The sequence below is a fragment of the Elephas maximus genome, chromosome 22 (assembly GCF_024166365.1).
Source record: "Elephas maximus indicus isolate mEleMax1 chromosome 22, mEleMax1 primary haplotype, whole genome shotgun sequence".
NCBI lineage: Eukaryota > Metazoa > Chordata > Mammalia > Proboscidea > Elephantidae > Elephas > Elephas maximus.
The window spans coordinates 31259706-31282065 of record NC_064840.1 but is presented as its reverse complement, the minus strand read 5'-3'; the positions used below and the strand labels follow the sequence as shown (position 1 = coordinate 31282065).

Genomic DNA, 22360 nt, shown 5'->3' with positions numbered 1-22360 from the left:
CCAGGGCTTCTTTTTTGTCCCATGCCATGTAGGAATTATTGCACTTTAAACCTAGAATAGGACTGCTTTGAAATATGTCCATTGATAAGCCACTCTGAGAGTTAAGTATTGTTTTAAAATGTGGGTAATCAAAGAGGGTAGGGCAATTTTTTCCCCTAGAAATTAATTACAAGTGATTGTCTTGTGAGGCGTTTTGACGGTTACAAAAAAGAATGGAGATCCAAAGTAAATGCATTTGAAAAGTTTGTATTTGTATGTAAACACATGGAAATTAACTTGTTTATTTTTTATAGCTAATATTATACTTGACTCTGGTTCTAAACTACCAAATATGATGAAATAGAGTAGAAAAGATTATGAAACCAGAACACTCTCAAATATGTTCTAAAATTGAGCACTTAACAATTATATTAATGTTTCCCGTAATTTAAGATATTTTTAAAGAGAATCTTTAAGTTTTTAAAATATGTTTTTGATTTTCTTCCTCACGAAGATACAAAAAATACTTCTCATGAAAATTTCCTAGTCAAGACTTTTCCCTTTAGTATTTCTCCTATGCACGCAATCCTGTCAGTTTGCTAAGTTAGTCACTTTTCCATCAGAAAGCAGACTTGAGCACCACTGGGTCTTCATATTATGTCTAGCACATTCCAGAGAGAGGCTGAATTCCCTATCTTCCCCAAAAGAAACTCGGCTCCACACACCCACGCCAATTCCCCAGGGCTGTGAGGATCCAGTTGTTCGCTGCTCACTATTCACTCGGGAATAGGGAATCAAAATTGTATTATTGCCTAGAAAGCCAGGTCCTGGTATTCCTTAATTAAATTATTGTGTTTGTGGAGTCTGGATGGCCTTAATTCATGTCATCAGACTAGCTGACCTAATCAGAGAGTTTATGCAAAACAGAGAAAACCATTTCCCTAAATAGCATTCTTTTATACACAGTTGAGAAACCGCATGCACAGGGAGTGGGTGAAGAGGCACGCCACCAGCTTTTGTTTTAGATCCCTTCTGTTTAGCGTTGTCCTTGGCAATGTGGTTGAAGACTCAGAGTCCATACTTACAGACTATTTTTTTTGGTAGATCAGTGGAGTAGTTTATTCTGTAGCACAGGGGTCCTCAGATTTTCCTTTTTTTTTCTTTTAACATTTTATTGTGGTTTATGTGAACGTTTACAGAGCCGATGAGTTTCCCATTCAACAGTTTGTACACATTTTGTTTCATGATAATAGGTGCAATCACCTCAATGTGTTTGCACCCTCCCCTATTCCTCCCTGGGTTCCCTGTTTCCATTCGCCCCTCTTTCCTGTCCTTTCCAGCCTTCTGAACTTTGCTTTTGGTTAAATGCTGCCCTTTTGGTCTCTTATGGTTGACTGTCCTGAGGAGCACATTCCTCACAGGTGTTATTGTTCACCATAGGCCTATTGTTTGGCTGAAAGGTGATCTCCAGGAGTGGATTCTGTACTTGTTTGAGGGGTGTCTAAGACCCTTAGGGGTCTTAGGGGTTCCACCACTCTCTTTATCAGACTAGCAAGTCTGATCTTTTTTATGAATTTGAATTTTATTCTACATATTTCTCCCACTCTCTCCAGGACCTTCTATCGTAATCCCAGTCAGAGTGGTTGGTAGTAGTAGCCAGGCACCATCTAATTCTTCTGGTCTCAGGCTAGTGTAGGTCATGCTTCATGTGGCCCATTAGTCCTTTGGACTAATTGTTCCCTTGAGTCTTTGGTTTTCTTCACTCTTCTTTGCTCCAGATGGGAAGAGACCCATTGTATCTTAGATGGCTGCTCACAAGCTTTGAAGACCCCAGACACTACTCACCAAGGCAGGGTAAAACGTTGTCTTTATGGACTGTGTTATACCAGTTGACCTAGATGTCCCCTGAGACCATGGTCCTGAATTCTCAAGTCCAGTGATTCAGTCCCACGAGGTGTTTGGTTATGTCTAAGAAGTTTTCAAATACATATGTAGAAATATTCACTGCCAAACCTATATGTGCTCTTGGGTGTGCTCCCATACACCTTCCTACATTTGTTCACCTTACATTATCTACCTGTGTATCCACATGTAAATTACCATTTGCTGTTACTATTGCTGCAGGATTGTATATGTAATGATATTTATAGTTGTTGCCTACTACCCTCGCGTACCTCTCAGTGTCTTCCTTTGTCTTCATTTGCCTTGGTCATGTTGTGCTTACTTCTTCCATATTGTGTATTGTCTTTCCTTTCACCAAAGTTAATTCATGTCTACAATCTAGTTAGTGATTTGCCCTCCTTCCCGCTTCCATCAAGGAACATTTCTTTCTGTGTGTAAACCGTTTCTTGATTTTTTATAATGATGGTCTCATACAATATTTTTCCTTTTGTGATTGACTTATTTTATTCAGCATAACATCCTCCAGGTTCACCTGTGTTGTGAGATGTTTCATGGATTCAATGTTATTCTTTAATGTTGCATAGTATTCCCTTGTATGTATGTACCACAGATTGTCTATCCATTTACCCATTGATGGATGCTTAGGTTGTTTCCATCTTTTTGCTATAGTGAATAATGCTGCAGTGAACATGACTGTGCATATATCTATTAGTGTCAAGGCTCTTATTCCTCTAGGATATATACCTAGGAGTGGTATTACTGGTTCATGTGATATTTCTATTTCTAGCTTTTTAAGGAAGCGCCATACTGTTTTCCATAGCGGCTGTACCATTTTACATTTCTAACAGCGGTGTATGAGAGTTCCATTCTCCCCACAACCTCGCCATCATTTGTTGCTTTCTTTTTTTGATCAGTGCCATTATTGCCAGGGTGAGATGGTATCTCATTGTAGTTTCAATTTGCATTTTTTTAATGTTCGCAAGCATCTCTTTGTATATTTGTTGGCCGCCTGAATGTCTTCTTTGGTGAAGTATCTGTTCACATCCTTTGCCTGTTTTTTAGTTGGGTTGTTTGTCTTTTTGTTGTTGAGGTTTTGAAGTTGTCTATAAATTTTAGAGGTTAGTCCCTTGTCAGATATGCCATTGCCAATGTTTCCCCGGTCTTTAGGTAGTCTTTTTACTCTTTGGAGAAGTCTTTTCATGTGCATAAGTATTTAATGTTTAGGAGGTCCCAGTTGTCTAGTTTATCATCTTCTGTTTGTACATTTTTAGTTATAGTTTATATTCTATTTATATCATAAATTAGGGCCCTTAGTTTGCCTCTATTTTTTCTTCTATAATCTTTATAGTTTTAGGTTTTACATTTAGGTCTTTGATCTATCTTAAGTTATTTTTTGTATATGGTATGAGGTATGGACCCTGTTTTCATTTTTCTGCACATGGATAACCAGTTTTGCCAGCATCATTTGTTAAAGAGACTACCTCTTCCCCATTTAATGGATTTTGACCCTTTGTTGAAAATCAACTGTCTATAGGTGAATGGATTACTTATGGGTTCTCAATTCTGTTCCATTGGGATATGTGTCATTGTACCAGTACCAGGGTGTTTTGAGTACCATGGCTGTGTAGTAGGTTCTGAGATCAGGAAGTGTGAGGCCTCCTACTTTGTTCTTCTTCAGTAATGTTTTGCTTATCTGGGGCCTCTTTCCTTCCCATATAAAGTTGGTGATTAGTTCTTCCATCTTGTTAAAGAATGTTCTTAGAATTTGGATTGAGTTAAATTTATTTCTAAGTATTTTATCTTCTGGGGGGCTATATAAATAGTATCGTTTTCTTCATTTCCTTTTCAGAGTTCTCCTTGCTAATGTAGGGGAATCTGACTGATCTTTTTATGTTGCTCTTGTTCCCTGACACTTTGCTGAATCCTTCTATTAGTTCTAGTAGCTTTCTTGTAATATTTCTGGGATTTTGTATGTATAGGATCATATCATCTTCAAATAGGAGTAGTTTTACTTCTTCCTTACAATTTGGATGCCTTTTATTTCCTTTGCTTGCCTTATTGCTCTAGCTAGGACTTCCAGTACAATATTGAATAATAGTGGTAACAAAGGGCATCCTTGTCTGGTTCCCATTCTCAAGTGGAATGCTTTCAGTCTCCATTGAGAATAATGTTGGCCGTTTGTTTTATATATGTGCCCTTAATTATGTTGAGGGATTCCTATTTTACTTCTATTCCTATTTTACTGAGAGTTTTCATTAGAAATGGATGTTGGACTTTATCAAATGCCTTTTCTGCATCGATTGATACGATCGTGATCTTTTCCTTTTTTGTTTTATTTATGTGGTGGGTTACGTTGATTGATTTTCTAATGTTGAACCGTTCTTGCACATGAATGAATGAATGAATAAATCCCACTTGATCCTGATATATTATTTTTTTGGTATGTTGTTGAATTCCATAGGCTAGGATTTTGTTGAGAATTTTTGTGTCTATATTCATGAGGGATATTGGTCTATAGTTTTCTTTTTTAACAGTGTATTTGCCTGGCTTCGGTATCAGGGTTATGCTGGCTTCATAGAATGAATTCAGGAGTATTCCATCCTTTTCTATGTTCTGGAATAGTTTGAGTAGAATTGGTGTCAGCTGTTCTCTGAATGTTTGGTAGAATTCTCCAGTGAAGCCATCTGGGCCAGGGGTTTTGTTGTTGCTGGAAGTTTTTTTTTTTTCTTAATGACCTCTTTAGTTTCTTCTTTCATTATGGGTTTGTTCAAATTTTCTACCTCAGTTTGTGTTAGTTTAGGTAGGTAGTGTGTTTCTAGAAATTTGTCCATTTCTTCTAGGTTTTCAAATTTGTTGGAGTGTAGCTCTTCATAGTATTCTGTTATGATCCTTTTTATTTCAGTTGTTTCTGTTGTGATGTCACCCATCTCATTTCTTATTTAGCTTATTTGTATCTTCTTCTTTTCCTTTGTCATGTTAGCCAGTGGTTTGTTGATTTTTATGGATCCTTTAAAACAACCAACTTCTAATCTTGTTGATCCTTGCAAAGAACCAACTTCTAGTCTTTCTAATTCTATGTTTTTTTTTTTTTTCTGTTTCATTTTTCTGCTCTACTCTTTATTGTTTCCTTTCTTTTGGTGACTGTGGGCTTCCTTTGCTGCTCTTTTTCTATTTGTTAGAATTGTAGGGGTAAGGTATTGGTTTTGGCTGTTCTATTTTTTGGTGTGTGCATTTATTGACCTCTGAGCACTGCTCTTGCTGTGTCCTGAAGTTTTTGCTATGTTGCATTTTCATTCTCATTTGATTCTTGGATTTTTTTATTTCATTTTTATTTTCTTCTGTTACCCAGTGGTTTTTAAGCAGGGTGTTGTTCAGTTTCCATGTTGTCTTAGTTATCTAGAGCTGCTATAACAGAAATACTACAAGTGGGTGGCTTTAACAAACAGAAATTTATTCTCTCACAGTCTTTGAGATTAGAAGTCCAAATTCAGGGTGCCAGCTCCAGGGGAAGGCTTTCTCTCTCTGTCGGCTCTGAGGGAAGATCCTTGTCATCAGTCTTCCCCTCACCTAGGAGCTTTTGGAAACCCTGGTGGTATAGTGGTTAAGTGCTACAACTGCTAACCAAAAGTCAGAATTGACTCAATGGCAATGGGTTTGGCTTGGTTTTGGTTTAATGTGTATGTAGGGATCCTGGTGGTGCAATGATTAAGTGCTCAGCTGCTAACTGAAAGGTCAGTGGTTTGAACCCACCAAGGGCTCCGTGGGAGAAAAGATTTGGTGATTTGCTCCTGTAAAGATTACAGTGTAGGAATCCCTATGGGGCAGTTCTACTCTGTCTTATCGGGTCGTTGTGAGTCAGAATCGACATGACAGCACCCAACAACACAGCAACGATGTGTGTGTGCATGTGTGTGTTTCCCCATAATTTATCACATCTTGAAGGATTTTCTAAGTTTGCGGGTCTTCCCCCGTCTGTCACACAGAAAGCTACAGCTGACCGTTGCACATGTGAATTTTATTCCCACCACCCTTCCCTAATGCAGTCAGAATGCTGCCTGTGCTGTCGGACAGCTTGGCTCCACGTGGGGAGCTGTCGACAGGCCTGTTGCTGTCTCCTATTTAAGGGGCAGCATCAGGGAGCAGCTGTGATCACACAGGGGCTGTGCACACCACGTGCCTCCCTCAGAGTGGAGATCATCACTATTGTAGGTTTTTGCTGGCATTTTCCAAAATAGAAATAGAATCTTTGGTTTTGTTCACAAAGAATAATCAAGGATACATTGGAAGCAGATGTGTATCAAGATGTTCACTGGAAAGACCAAGCCTTCTCAGCGCTGCAGCCTAGAACTGAATAGCTGAAGAGCATTTCCCATGGTTTCTTACGGAGTCAGACACAGAATAAGTTGTATTTATAAAGTGGGATTTGTAGCGCTAGGGCCCACGTGCTGGGAATGTTTTTGGCATCACTATCTTTAACTCCGGCCCCCTTGCAAGCCTCCCTCTGGTCTCATGAAAGACTTTTTAAATTTAGCACAGAGCATTTCTGTCCGAACACAGCAGTCCTTCTCTACAAGTGTCAGGCCAAGCCCTTTCCTTCCGGCATCAATTGGGCAAAGTGCCCAGAGATCAAGAGCAGGAGTGGGCTCTGGTGGCTGTGCACACAGGAGCCGAATCAAAGGGACTCGCCGAAAAGCAAGGAGGTTGTCGTGCGTAATCCCCTCTTATAGATTAAGGAGATTAACATGCTAGGCTGCTAACCAAAAGGCTGAAAGTTCAAGTCCTCCCAGAAGTGCCTCAAAAGAAAAGTCTGGCCACTGAAAACGCTCTGGAGCACAGTTCTACTCTGACACACATGGGGTTGCCATGAGTCAGAATCTACTCAATGGCAACTGATTTACATTAAGGAACATTGTGGAGTGGAAACAGCTAACTGGCTAGGAGAGAGACTAAGGTTTAAATAGGACTTAACAAACTTTCCTTTTCTCTTGAGCTGTAAGCATGTTAATATATGTGTGTATTTTGCATAAAAGAGAATGATACAAATATATTTTCAATTATAATATCTTACAAATAACAAATCAATAAGTTGCTAGTGTTTGTTTTTTGTACTCTATTTGATTTTTAAATGCAGTAATTGTACTTTTTCCTCCTTGGAAACAAGTAAGATGAAAGGAGTATTTCCAATCAAAATCTAGCTTAAAGACTAATATTTGCTTGCTTAGTGCTAATTTACCTTATTGGGTTTTTTTTTTTCCTTCTGCTTTTATTTATTTTTAATGATGTAACAAGTATTCATAAGGAGCCCTGGTAGTGCAGTGGTGAAGCACTTGGCTTTTAACTGAAAGATTGATAGTTCCAAGACACCAGACTTTCCAGGGAAGGAAGAAGTGGCAGTCTGTTACAGCCTTAGAAATCCTCCGGGGCAGTTCTGCTGTGTCCCATGGGGCCGCTATGAGTCAGAATATACTCGATGGAAATAGGTTTGTTTTTTTGTTTTTAACAAGTATTCATACACCTAGCACCCAAAATAGCACTTCTGCCTGGCATGTGGCGTTTAACCATAGGACCCTCCATCAACCCATCTGTCTGCCTCCCATACCCTAATTCACCACGTTTTGACCTCCCCCCGCCACAAAAGAATGCTTCCAAGAGAAGGAAATTACGTTGTACTTCACTGCATGATAAGGAAGAAAATAAAGCATTAGAGCGCCCTCTCTTGTACAAAAAGAAAATGAAAATATTTAGGACAATAAGTGTACTGACATACAATTATCTCCTCAAGAGGTGACTCAGTGCGTAGCTTAAGTAATTCAGGGCCATGGCCAGACCAGTGGTAGTAAATAGCAGTGCTATGATAAGTGGAATTTTCAGTCTTTTTTAAGTCTCGTTGATTTGTATGTTCAACATTCTAATCCATTGTACGGAGTTAACAGTAAAATGTTTCACAAAATTTCTTACCTCAGATATTGTCATATATTCCTTATAAGTAAATGTGTAGGATTAGTCATTTTCCCAGCAGGTCTCACTATAAGAACACTCAATGATATACCTATCCCTTCCTGAATGTTCAAATAAATAAGGCCATGGTTTTCTAATTTGCATGTTTAATAGTGTCATTTAATGATGTTTTCTTTTAAAAGCCAGCTTCCCTGGAGTGCTAACAACATGGTAAAAAGTAAGAATTATTTAAGCAATATCACTTCCTTATTAATCTCAGAAATAACTGCTCTATTAGGTGCCTGCTGGATACTGGCATAGTCCTGGTGACTCACATATACATTATTTTGATTGTTTCTTTCTATACTTCTGTGAAGTATGTGGCATTATCCCACTTTACAGAGGAAAAAATTGATTTAAAAAAAGTTTCCATGGACTTGATTCTAACTCACTGGCAACTCCTTGTATGTCAGAGTAGAACTGGCTGCAGAGGGTTTTTGCAAGTAGATCGTTAAGGTTTTCTTCCAAGGTGCCTCCAGGTTAATGCAAACCTCCATTCTTTTGGTTAACAGCCTTAGTAAGGTTTTGGTTTGATCAGCACTCCTTGGGTTGTTTGCAGTTCTGTTCCACGTTTTTCTCCCATTCTACCGGGGTCCATCTCTTGTGGCCCTGATTTTTTAGAATAGTCAGTAGTGGTAGTTCTCCTGGTCTCAGAGTAGATGAAGTCATGGTTCTTGTAGAATAAGATAAATTTTATGTAAATGACTTTCATTCTTATGACTGTTGACGAATTATATATTTTTTTCTAATTATATCTTAATTAGAAAAGCTTATTTTAGTGTCACAATTTCATTTAAATGAAGGATCAGGCAGTTCAAATAAGATTTAAAGTCTTGCTCTTTCAAGACCTAGTATATTTGATCCCCACTTGTTCTCTGGAAGTGATCAGTGTTTATGGCTTTTGTATTTCTGTAGTCTCAAGTGAACAGCAATAGAACATGATCATGATGATAATAACAACCAAACGCGTTGCCATCTAATCAATTCTGACTCACAGCTACCCTATAGGACAGGGTAGAACTACCCCATAGGATTTTCAAGGAGCAGCTGGTGGATTCTAGCTGCTGACCTTTTGGTTAGCAGCTGAGCATTTAACCACTGTGCCACCAGGGCTCTGACAGAACATAATACTTTACTCAAATATTAGTCAGTGGGTAGCATGTGTTAACTTACCTGATGTCATGCTTTAATGGAGTGTTCTTTACTTCTACAGCCACAGCCCTTTCAGACAACATAAAACCAAAGATAAACATGAAATAGACCGAATGACACTCACCGTGGTAAGATTTAAAATTATGTTCTTACTATATTGATAGAATAATTTCCATTTTTCATTCTATGATAACCAGTGTAAAAATTGCTTTTTGAAATTAATACGTGAAGATCTAGTTTCCAGAAGAATTTCTAAGGGAAGAATTAGTGGAAATGGATGCCAAGGTTCAAAGTGAAGATCTCCTCCCAAACAGTATACGAAAGATAGAGAAAACTAAACAAAACCAGAGAAATCAAATAAAAGGAGAAATTACTGAGGTGCAGAAGAGTAGGAACCCAGCCCCAGCCTGTTGATTGATTCAGAAAGTGATTAATAACCTAATTCTCTTTCTTTAGAGTAAATATTATTTCTTGATACATCTACAATTCTGAATACTATGCCTATCCAAGGAACGACTTTTAAGTCTGGTTGGGTGTGAAGGCATTGTTGCCAGGATTGGGTCTTTGAGATTTTGCTCTTCTCTTCCCCAGAATGTGGAACTTCCAGATACGTTCTCCCCCGAATTAACGTCCCTTTTGGAAGCCTTACTTCAGCGAGACGTTAGCAAACGACTTGGCTGTCGTGGAGGCGGGTAGGCTATTGTTTCTACCTTTCAGGACCTTTACTCTAAAATTGGAACAGTTTTTTTTTTTTTTTTAATATATTGGTAATAATCCTTTTAGTCCTTAGAAATCTCAGTTTTGATTCAAGCGAAAAAAAAATCACGTGGGAAATATATGTATTTTGTCCTATATGTTTTGTAATTAGCCAGTTGAAGAAGTTTCTAACTTTTTAACTTGATAAATCTACTTTGTAGATGATGGAGCTGAATTCTTGTATCTCATATTCCATTTGGTTAAGTTTAGTAATGATAACAGTTGTAATTTTGATAGTTTAACGTTATGATCAAGGAGCCCTGGTGGTACAGTGATTAGCACTTGGCTGCTTACTGGAAGGTCATGGGTTCTAACCCACCAGCGGCTCTGCTGAAGAAAAGACCTGGAGATCTGCTCCTGTAAAGATTTAAAAAAAAAGTTGCCATCAAGTCAATTCCAACTCATAGTGACCCTATAGAACAGAGTAGAACTGCCCCGTAGAGTTTCCAAGGAGCACCTGGTGGATTTGAATTGCTAACCTCTTGGTTAGCAGATGTAGCTCTTAACTGCTACACCACCAGGGTTTCCATTGTAAAGATTCCAGCCTAGGAAACCCTATGGGGCATTTCTACTCTGTCACATGGGTTGCTATGAGTCTAAGTTGGTTTGATGGCACCTAACAACAAAAAAATCCCAAACCCCAGTAATATCTGGAAAGTTTATAGAGAACAGCTTGTAACAGGCTTTTCTCCTACTTCTCCCTACCTTTGCTTTTCTATCTACCTCTAGGCTTGCTTCTCATAAAAAAACAACTTTGTGTCATATATAAGTGGAGTCCCTGGGTGGTGCAGATGATTAAGTGTTGGGCTGCTAACCAAAAAGTTGGCAGTTCAAGTCCACCCAGAGTTGCCTCTGAAGAAAGGCCTGGTGATCTACCTCTGAAAAATTGGCCATTGAAAACCCTCTGGAGCACAGTTCTACTCTGACACACATGGGGTCGCCATGAGTCGGAACTGACTCAGCGGCAACTGGTTTGGTTCTGTGAATATATGTATATATGCTTATGTATGTTTTTTAGAGTAGCGTGTATTTGTGTGTATTATACATATCATACCTACATACTATATGTATATTATATAGCTAAATTATATGATTATATGCACATTTCCTTATTTATCAGTTTGAGAAATTATCTATTCCTGCTATGGTAGGTGAGGACTTAGCTCACCCATTACTCTCTCTATAGCCTCCCCTGTCCCCCACCCTCTCAAAAGAATTAAAACACCAGTTTTGGTTCCTCTTTTGCCTCCTTTTGCTGCTTTAAATGATACACTTATCCAGTTATGCCTTGTTCCACGAACTGTAAACAGCATCTCTTAACTCCCCACTTGATGGGAGTTTTAACATTTCTGCCTTTCATTTCAACACTCTTCTCTCTCGCTGACTAGTTTCTGTCATGTTTATTTTAAATTTTACATGGTCAAGTGACAATATTTACTCTCCATTCTGCCACCATCATCAGCCTCTGTGCTTTGGGCATAGGTTCATTTCAAATGCGGCAAACGAATGAGTATTCATTATGGCAACATCAATGTCATTCCTTACACATTCTCTGCATAGCCTGGCGATGAACCTAAAGTTGTCTTTTGTTTGTTTGTTTTGTTTTTACATGCATATACCTAAAGATAATATCACAGCTGTGGACCTTTCGTTGGTTTTTTTTTTTTTTTTTTCCTTGATGTGTCTGTCACGGGGGACTCATTCTACCTACTCCAATGAGGACTGGGCGCCCTATCTATTCTCCCCTAATCAACATCGTGCCAGGCAACACCTCCCTTTTCTACTCTCCTGGTTTGAATCTGCCAATTACTAGATCACATGCCTTCTGTTTTTCTAGATTCCCCCCATTTTTTTTTGCTAAAGAGTATTCTCAAGTAACTTCTTCCGAGAGGGGGTATGGTAGGTGAACTTTCTGGTTTCCTACATGTCAAAAAATGTCTGCTTGCACAGTGGTTAGAGCACTTGGCTGCTAATGAGCGGTCAGCAGTTCAAACCCACCAGCAGCTCCTCAGGAGAAAGATGTGGCAGTCTGCTTCCTTAAAAATTACAGCATTGGAAACCTTATGAGCAGCTCTGCTCTGTCCTGTATGGTCGCTGTGAGTTGTAATCGACTCAGTGGGACGGAAGACAGTTATGTGTTCTTAATGCAGGCAATTTTTGCAAAGCATTTCTCATGTTTACAAATGCAAACTTACACTGTTACGACTCTTTCTCTCGTCTACAGTGCACAGGAAGTAAAAGAGCATTGCTTTTTCCAAGGCATTGACTGGCAGCATGTCTACTTACAAAAGGTATATCCATCTGGGGCTCCCTTCGCCTTTGTGCTCGCTTCTCCTTCTCTCCAAGCTGCTGGGTTCTTCTCCATGTTCCTTCCCCAACAGTCCCTCCTTCAGCTCCCTTCTGCCCAGGTGCCACTGTACGCTGACCTGTCTTTGGGAAAACCACCCCCCTTCATTTCCCTAATATAAACATTTTGAAAATATCTTCTATATAAATTAATGACTGGTGAAATGGAGCTGTTATCTAGCTAATTCCAATATCTATATAATTGAAATCTTTTTTAGTTTTAGTTCATTTTCTTGAATTCTTACCTCCACACCTGTGACTGTGTTTTTTCATAGACCTATATAAAAACATAAGAAGACTTTTATCATAAACTTGTATATACTTTCTAGACCAGTACCAGGTAATTTGAGAATTTGCGTAATTTTATATTAGCATAATTCCCTTATTTAATTGTTCTTAATATTCTCATTGATACAGGAAAACACCACAGGTTAGTTTTTTTTTTTTTTTTTAAATGTAGACTATCAACAGTGGAATCATTTTTGTATGAACTCAAACTATAGAGGAATGATGATTTTTTTTAGAGGAATGAGAAACTAATCTGTTAGGCCTGTCTAAGAGTTAAAGCTCTGGTTCCCTTAGCCTCAAGCTCAGGGCATTTGCCAGGCTTGGCGTGCTCCATCCAGGCCCCGTTAAGCCTTATGGTTCTAGCATCATCTGAAAGAACGTGCTTTTTAAAAGTTGGACTTCGGAAATCTGCAGTCTTGGGGACTTCATTGTATCTGATAATTATTTAAGATATTTGGACATTCGTTTTCTTTCTTTTCCTTAATTTTTTTCTAAAATTTGGGGTCTTCCTTTGGGGCCTGTTCAATGCAAAAGAACTTACATGAAACAGGTAATGTGATTTGTGTAAGCTTGAGCGAAATGCCGCACAGAGTGGAGCTTGTTGGTATCGTGCACTGGGTTCTTTTTATAGAATGTTAGGGTGGGATGGAGCTCTAAGGGAAATGTGATAACTGTCCCGTACTTTTCTGGGTCTTCTAGTACCCTCCACCCTTGATTCCTCCCCGCGGAGAAGTCAATGCCGCTGACGCCTTTGATATCGGCTCATTTGATGAAGAGGACACCAAAGGCATTAAGGTACATGTGGGACATTTTCCTTTTTAGGGGGTGGGAAGGTAGGTTTTCTGCTGGAAAATCACTTCAACCTAATGATTGTCTTAGTAGTGGGTTACTTGTGGAGTAAAATTTATAGATGAATATCTAGATATTTGAAGATGCATATGTCAAAAACCCATATTATTTAGAAACAGTGGAAGCTTTCTTTGGACTGATGATTTTATTTTCAACGAACTGCTCGATGGTTAAGGGTTTATTGATTTGGAATATTTGTGGTTGAAATAAGACTTAGACATACATGAATCAGGGTAGAAAAAAGCCCATAATGCTGTGAGATCAACTCTACCTTGCCCAGTGTGAAAGAGCCATCATCTCAATTCTTTTAAGAGACCTCTCTATTCTAGGATGAAAAGCAAGCAGCATGAATCATTTTGCTTTTGTCAATCAAAGATGCAATAATCACCGTTTTTTTTTTTTAATATATATAATCCTTTGCATTTTTCAAACTTTTGTTCATGTCATTATTTTTTCCTAAGTAGAGACAAGCCATAATTACAGATGGTAAGTCATGAGAGAAAATTATCCTTTTTAGGATGCTAAGTCAAATTGTATCATGACATGTCAAGCTCTTGTCTCCCCCACTTTCATAGCTTACTTACCCCAGATTCTCCCACTCCCTTCCAGATCCCCTCACTCTCTTCTCAGCTGCCTGCATTTCTGCCCTACCTACTGCACCCATTGCATTCCAGCCAGTTGTGACTCATGGCAACCCCTTATGTTACAGAGTAGAACTGCCCCAATAGAGTTTTCTTGGCTGTAATCTTTTTTTTTTTTTTTTTTTGGCCAACCCAACAACAGCTAACAACAATAACAACAACAACAACCCTTGTTGGCTGTAAATCTACAGAAGCAGATCACCAGGCCTTTCTTCCATGGCACCACTGGGTGGGTTCAAACTGCCAACCTTTAATTTAGTTGTTATTATTGTTGTTAGGCATCTTTGAGCCACTTTCAGCTCATAGAGACCCTATGTGACAGAGTAGAACTATCTCATAGGGTTTTCTAGGCTGTAATCTTTATTGGAGCAGATCACTGGGGTTTTCTCCCCCAGAGCCTCTGGGTGGGTTCAAACTGCCAACCTTTTGGTTTGCAGCCAAGTACTTGACCATTGCACCACCAGGCCTCCTTTAGATAAGCGCAAACCATTTGTGCCATCCAGGAACCTCTTACATAAGCCCCCTTCATTTTTCTCAAGTAACCCCAAAAGGTAGCAGTACTATCAAAAACCATCCCTGCAAGATGTAGATAAAAGTCCAACAGATGAAACGCAGGGGCCTAACAGGAGCTATAACTGGATGCACTAGAAACACGCAGAGCTGGAACCAGATAGTGATAGGGACAGAAATGGTGGCTAAGTGGCTGGAGGAGAAGTTGGAGATTTCTCGGATGGACATCAGGTATTGAGAGAAGCAAGCAAAGGTGGAGAATTGAGCAAAGAAGTGGGTGACAGGGTAGAACTGACAGTGTCAGGGAGGAGGGGCCGCAGGGTATGGGTGATTGAGGTGTTCACAGGGGCAGCTTCCCAGGAGGGAGAGCTTAGGCAAAGGCACATAGTAGAAGGGACCAAGGTCCCAGGGTTTTGGAGGAGAGCTGACCCAGGCAGAGTTGCCCTCTGCAGTCCAGAACAGTGGCTCCCCCCCTGGGAATATCAGCATAACCCATACCCAGATCTGCACACCCACTAAACATTGTCTGTAGCCTGAACAAACACATGTTTCAGGTGCATAAATGCTACAATATGGCAATGTTTCAGGGAGTAATACATCTATAAAGTTATTTAAAAGGATGACTGCTGTCACAATAGAATTTCATCATTAGAGGTACTAGCTATCCTTCAATGGGTACTAAAAATAAAACTACTATTATGTGGGCGCCCACAAAGTTTTTAATGCTAAAATGAGATTCTCAGAGTTTAAATTTTTGTAAATTAATATCTAGGCTTTGGAGTCAGACCGTACTCATATCTGCCACTTACTACAGGGCTGGTTATGTAACCTCTTGAGCCTTGGTTTTTTCACCTATAAAACGGGTAGTTTCATTGATGAGATTCCTGTGAGGATAAATGAGAGAACCTGTTTAAACCGTCAGGCTTATAGTCAATGCTTAACAAACTAATTAAACAAAAACAAAAAAATCTATTGCTGCTGAGCCGATTCCGACTGATAGGGACACTATAGGACAGTGCAGAAGTGCTCCACAGGGTTTCCAAGGAGTGACTGGTGGATTCGAACTGCTGAACTTTTGGTTAGGAGCTGTAGCTCTTAACCGCTATGCCACCAGGGTTTCCAGTAGCTTTTGTTATTGTGGTTTTGGTTCTTCCTGAGCCAGAGCTCAGAAAGAAGGCACACATTAGAACCAAGACTTTCGAACCATTTCTACTCGGTTCAGCCCTGGCCAAGGAAGCGACACTGGAACAGACCCAAATTTTTAGGATTTGGGTGAACCGGAATGGGAAAAATTGCAGGCCGAAGCCCTGTTAGAAACTTAATCTCCCTCTTGGAAAACAAGGGCAGCATACACATTCCATACCAACCAAATCTCTTGCCTGAAGAATGTTGAGCAGTCAGAACACAGTGGTGCCCCACTCTAAGATCGTGGCTGACCAGAGCACTGTGAATATGTTTTTCTGCCAGTAATTCCATCTCATGCATCAGGGTCCTGAAAGGGCTCACTACATCTCCTTCAATGGTCCCATTCCAGGGCTTCAACCCATAATTTTTCCCATTCTGGTTACCTTTCCAGATCACCCAAATTAAAAAAACTCGAGTATCTTCCAATTTTGCTTCGTTGGCCATGACTGAACCGATTTGAACTGGTTCAAAGCCTTGATTAGAACAGCAAGGAGTTTGTGGCAAGGTTATAGCTGTGAATGAGGAGCCAGGTCCTGACCACAGTGATGGCTTTAGTCAAGCTGGGGGAACTGCATTTTATGCAGCCACCAGCCATCTGTCAATGGGGGGTTATGTGATGTTATCATACGGAACAGTTTTCAGCAGAGCTACCAAACTAAGACTAGGAGGAAAGACCTGGTGATTTACTTATGAAAATCAGCCAGTAGAAGCCCTCCGGATCACAATAGTTCAATCTTTAACCAATCATGGGGATGGCACAGGACTGGGCAAAATTTTGTTCCATTATAGCCACCATGAGTCAGGGACCAACTCAGTGGCTGCTAACAACTACAAAACAACAACCACCTATTCTTTATCTTTAAGAAACAGCCCAAATAATACACTGTTCTAAAAAAAAAAAAAAAAGGACACAAAGAAAAATAATATCTTCATGTAAATGTAAATCCTCTTCTTTGTTCTATTCATTTTTAACAGCGTAGATGGGGTCATAAAGATCAAGGTTTTCCGAAATTATAAACAGTACAATAGTTTGTACATAAAGCCCAAGTTGCTCATTTCAGAGTAGCTACCTTGGAGAAGAGCATGTTTTTACTCTGGTCAGGCTCTTTAGACTCTGCCCAGTGGCCCTGTTCAGAGGTGCCCATTAGGCCTCAGGCCTGTAAAACAAACACACACACATACCCCTCCAGTCACATTCAGAACAACTGAGGATTTCAAATCTGGGCTTAGTTTGGGCATCTGAAGAAAATTGAAAGGGAAGAAGACTCTACAAATACAACCAGTAAAAAACCAGTTACTGTCACGTTGACTCTGACTTAAGGCCACCTCATGTGTGTCAGAGTAGAACTGTGCTCCATGGGGTTTTCAATAGCTGGTGTTTCAGAAGTAGATTGCCATACCTTTCGAACCTCCAACTTTTTGGTTAGCAGCCAAGTGTATTAACTGTTTGTACCATCTCCAAAAAAACAAAAAAACAAACCCATTGCCGTCAAGCTGATTCTGACTCATAGTGACCCTAGAGGACGGAGTAGTAGTGCCCCATAGGGTTTCCAAGGAGTGCCTGGTGGGTTCGAACTGCCACCCTTTTGGTTAGTAGCTGTAGCTATGCCACCAGCATTTCCTTGTACCAGCCAGGGACAAATAAAAAAGTGATCTCAAAGTCAACACATTCATGTAAAAAATCAGTAAGAGTAGCTGGAGAACATCCTAGATTGGGTCCTTGGACATCTTTCTGGGTTTTATTGATTGGCTGTACAACCGTTGGCAAATGCCTTCCCCCGTTTATTCTTTTTCCCCCCTAAATAACCAGCCTATTATAATACGTACCCCCGTCTTCCTCTTAGGACAAGGAGAGAGCTAATCAAGTCTCTAATGAAATTTGTGCTTCTGAGAGACAACGTGTTAATTTAGATCAGTAGGGTTGCCAGCACTTCTGCCATAAAGTTGTAGCTCAGATGCATGAAGCCATTTTCTCTGCTGTTCTTCAAAGTTCGTCCTCACTTAAGGGGCAGAATGAAGAGTTATGAGTAATATTTTGGGAGAGAAATACTATCATTAAGTGTAGTTTTTGTTTTTGCAACTCAAAGACTAAGTTGGCTTAACTCCATGTGTATTGAGCTTTATATTATACGTATGATTATGCTGTTAGACTTGGATTAGTTGGAAGTCTCAAGCAGTGAATTCTAAGTTCTGCCTCGTTTTCCCCGCTAATATTTCAGGTCAGTTGAAGGTTAGGTTAGAAAGCCCTCTTGGCTTTTCCCTTGTCATACTTCCGAAAGTTACAGCCATCTGTTTTCCTACTTTCATAAATAAAGTATCCTGACCGTAACTGATATTTTATTTTGTCGATTCAGAAATGTTTAAGTGCCTCAAGTAGAACCCTATATGTTAGTTTTTATTGCCAGAAATACAGTAAAGATGTCATAGGATATTGGGCTGAACTGAAGGGACTCCTGACTGTCCCTTGAAGGATGTGCTTCCTCAGTAAGCTTGTGGTGGCAGATTATCTTTCTCTGGTATTTTCACCTTTTTTTCTGAAATGAAGTGCTCGTCAGTTATGATCATTTGTGGACCCTAGTTGCTTGAGCTGTCATTGGTAGACGACTGAAAAATTGCCTTTAAATGATTGTAGAAGAGCCCTGGTGGCCCAGTGGTTAAGCGCTCAGCTGTTTATGGAAAGGTCAGTAGTTCTAACCCACCAGCAGTTCCATGGAAGAAAAGACCCAGCGACTTGCTTACATAAAGTTTACGGCCTCTGGGGCATTTCTGCTCTGCCCTATAGGGTCGCTATAAGCTGGAACCGACTCAAGAGCACCCAACACCACCACCACCAACGAAGGATTGTATGTCTTTGTTGAATTGTCCTCCTGTATACAGTTGTGACCCATCCTCACATGTGCAGTGCTTTTGAATCTCTTGCCTCTTTATGTTAAATCTTAAATATCTTGATCTCTTAAAATAATAAGCTTCTCGACTGCGACCAAGAACTCTACAAGAACTTCCCTTTGGTAATCTCGGAACGCTGGCAGCAGGAAGTGGCGGAAACTGTGTATGATGCAGTCAATGCAGACACGGATAAAATCGAGGCCAGGAAGAGGGCTAAAAATAAGCAGCTTGGCCATGAAGAAGGTAAAATAGCTAACGTGTTGCCAAACATTTCTAATGCAATGAATTTTCAAAACGGCTTGTAAAGTTAAAAAGGTATGTGAGTCATAAAGTACTTTCTAAGAGAGGGAAAAAAATGCCGTAAATTGTTTTAGTTTTATCTGGCTTGGTCAAGCTCAGGATAATATTTCAAACACTTTAGTCAACATCATTAAAAATGTATCAAGACAGTCACGAGTGTTTCGCTAGTATGCCCTCTTATCTTGTAATGCTTAAGGGCTACCTTGGAACTTTTTCCAGAATATTCAAGTGTCAGGAACAGGGTCAGCTTTACGGGTATGTGACCTGTACACGCACACAGGTCACCAAGCTTGTTTAATGCTCTGCTCTTGCCATCTTGAGATTTCTTAATCATTTTGCAGCCAGAGACCCACATGGTCATTTTGTACTGAGCTCTGCAAAGCATGTAGTCAGTCCTGGTGAGGAACAGATATAAACGCACACACACACACACAAAAAACCCAGGAGGGGGTTAGAAGCTGGCAAAATGGACACGAAAAGAGAGAGTGGAGGGAGAGGGCGGGCCGTCTCATTAGGGGGAGAGTAATGGGGAGTGTGTAGCAAGGTGTCTGTGGGTTTTTGTGTGAGAGACTGACTTGATTTGTAAACTTTCACTTAAAGCACAATAAAAATTATTAAAAAAAAAAACAAAACCAGATATGAAATACATCTATATTGCAACCCAGTTGTCCTAGTTTGCATTAAAGAATTGCCAATTATGTTTTCCTATTTAAATGAACTGAGTGCCCTATTAGGATTTCCAAAGTAGAATATAGGGCATCCAGTGTGAAATAAAGCAGCCAGTTTTAGAGTCACCAAATAGAGCCACTCGTGATTTCTTAAAATAATAAGCTTCTAAGGTTTCATGAATTTTGGATATTTATTTTAGTTGATCATTATTGTAAGACACCCTTTCATTTTACCTCTAAGTAAAGACCTTCGTAAAATTCACATTATGTAATAAGAACAACCAGAGACAACTTCTTTCTTCTATTAAAAGGTTATTTGGGCAGGATTCCTCAGCTTTACCTGAGAGTCTCCCGTATCCGTTAATCATCTTGCATGCGAGGATGTATAGAAGTTGCGTGAGTGTACCAGAGTAACGTCGCAGCCGCTTAACTGCGCTCAGCTCAACTCTGTGGGGAAAGGAGCTTTATTCTGAGCGAGTCTTTAGAGAATGGGTCCACTGAGATCCACGTGGGCTGTTTTCTGTAGCACATTTTACACAGGAAATTCTAGCAATGGTAATTTACTCGAGTGAGGGCCACGATGTCACTAGAATCTTGACAAATTCGACCCAGAAAAAAAAAATCTTTATGACCTTGTTGAAGTGTATCCAGTTAATTAGAGCCGCAATTATACACGGCATCTAGCACATTAATAAATTTATCTTCATAGGTGTTATTAATTTGTGCATACCTAAAGCTTGGCGGAAGATCTTAGAAGTCACTTTTATAGAAAAACATTGTCTAGGCTTAGATCCCTGAGGTAAAAATGGAAGACTTATCCTTTAAGTCCATGTTGGAAGTGCTAGCATGTTGTTGATTAAATGGTAATGTTACCATGCTGACCCCATCACCTCTGTCCCTCTCTGCTCTGTTCTTTCTTGTACTTCCTCCAGGTGACACAATGTTGGTTTTGCTTGTTTGTTTATTGTCTGAATTTCCTACTGGAATGTAAGCTCTGTGAGGGCAGGCATCTTTGTCTTTTTTGTTCACTGCTGAATCCAGAATGCCTCGAACATACCCAGAGCCTACGCATTCAATAAGTAGTTGTTGAATGGATAAGTGAGTGAGTGAATGAATGATTTTAGCACAAATCACCAAAGCCCTTAATTAAAGCATAGCAAGCCCCTTAAAATTAATATATTTTCTTTTAAGAGACAATATTTCACCATGAAAATATCATCAGGACACAACATGAGTTGAATTAGCCTGGTCTGTACACATAACCATGGATTTGAGGGATAAATATAACCATAAGATGAGGAGCAAACAATTTTTGCTTGTTAGCTTACTTGGACAAGAAAATTCTTATTTGATTATTATTTATAAGATAAAAGGGTGATGATTAAAGGAAGAATCCCAACCCCAGATAAAGGCAAAGGTATTTTGGGAATAGCTTGAATTTAAATGCTCTCTTCTACAATTCTCATTATTAATCATGAAAAAATGGTTTGGGAACAAACTTTTGCCCATTCAGAGCAATAAAACCAAAAAAAAAAAAAAAAAAACCCATCGCCATCGAGTCGACTCTGACTCATAGAACCCTAGCGACCCTATAGGAGATAGTAGGACTGACTGCCCCATCGTGTTTCCAAGGAGCGCCTGGTGGATATGAACTGCTGACTTTTGGTTAGCAGCCATAGCACTTAACCACTAAGCCACCAGGGTTTCCCAGAGCAATAAGGAGCGTCAGTATATTGAGAAGCAACCATTTAATGTATTAGTATTTAATATGTTAGTATATGTTAGTTAAGAGCTTGGCTGCCAACCAAAAAGTTGTCAGTTAGAACCCACCAGCTGTTCTGAACCCACCAGCTGCTCCACAGGAGACAGATGTGGCAATCTGCTCCCATAAAGATTACAGCCTTGGAAACCCTATGGGGGCAGTTTTCCTCTGTCCTGTAGAGTCCCTATGAGTTGGAATCGACTTGACAGCAGTGGATTTTTTGAGAGAGAGAACTCAAGAAACCTCTGTTCTTAAGAACCCCAGATCAGACGGGTTTAAAATAGAAATAATGAGCTCTGTAATGTGTTGTATTTCTAGAAACAAGATTTTTCCAAAAAGCATGCAATTCTTTTTTTTTTTTCCTGAGAATGGTATGACTAATGGTAAGACATTTCTGTTTCAGAACCTGTTTAATTTATGGTTCTTTTTATACTTCTCAGATTACGCGCTGGGAAAGGACTGTATTATGCATGGCTACATGTTGAAACTGGGGAACCCATTTCTGACTCAGTGGCAGCGGCGATACTTCTACCTTTTCCCAAATAGACTCGAGTGGAGAGGGGAGGGCGAGTCTCGGGTGAGTGGGAAGCAGTCCTTCTAAGCACTTACTTTCCTTATGTTCTGTGTCATATGGTTACTTCCTACTGCTGGCATGTCTTATAGAATACCCTTCTGAATGGTATAGCCGTTAACATTCACACTTTAACTTTTAAACATATAAACCAGGGAAGAACTTTGTAATATCGGAAAATGGAAGGTTACTTTTTCATGAGGCCACAAGCACCACATTGCCAGATGGGTTTGGAGAAGGCTGGGAAGCAGTTGGGTAGGTAGATCACAAACCAAAAAAAAAAAAAAAAACACCTGAGACTCGAGATCAGGCAGAGATGTTTCAGTCCAATACTCAGTGTCTCTGAGATTTTGAGCACATTATGTTGATGCTCTGAGCTCAGTTTCCTCATCTGTAAAAGGAGAGAAATGTGACCTAAATAGAAATCATAGTAACTACTCTACAATTTTTACATGTTTGACATGTGCCAGGTGCTGTAAAAAAAATTATTTGGTCTGTTCAGCAAACCTTGAGGGTCCAACCCCCATTTTATAAAGAGGAACCAGGTCAGCCCGCTGGTCAGTTGTGG

At 39.7% G+C, this 22360-nt stretch overlaps 1 protein-coding gene across 7 annotated transcripts in view; it reads left to right on the top strand.

Annotated features, from left to right (window-relative positions):
- GRK3 (G protein-coupled receptor kinase 3) overlaps positions 1-22360 on the top strand; it is a 154768-nt gene that overhangs the window by 118719 nt on the left and 13689 nt on the right. For all 7 annotated transcript variants that reach the window (XM_049867062.1, XM_049867065.1, XM_049867063.1 and 4 more), the window contains 6 exons: positions 9092-9158; positions 9622-9722; positions 12011-12077; positions 13120-13215; positions 18572-18734; positions 21662-21798. In XM_049867062.1, coding sequence (XP_049723019.1) covers positions 9092-9158; positions 9622-9722; positions 12011-12077; positions 13120-13215; positions 18572-18734; positions 21662-21798 — 631 coding nt within the window. The remainder of the gene's footprint in view (positions 1-9091; positions 9159-9621; positions 9723-12010; positions 12078-13119; positions 13216-18571; positions 18735-21661; positions 21799-22360) is intronic.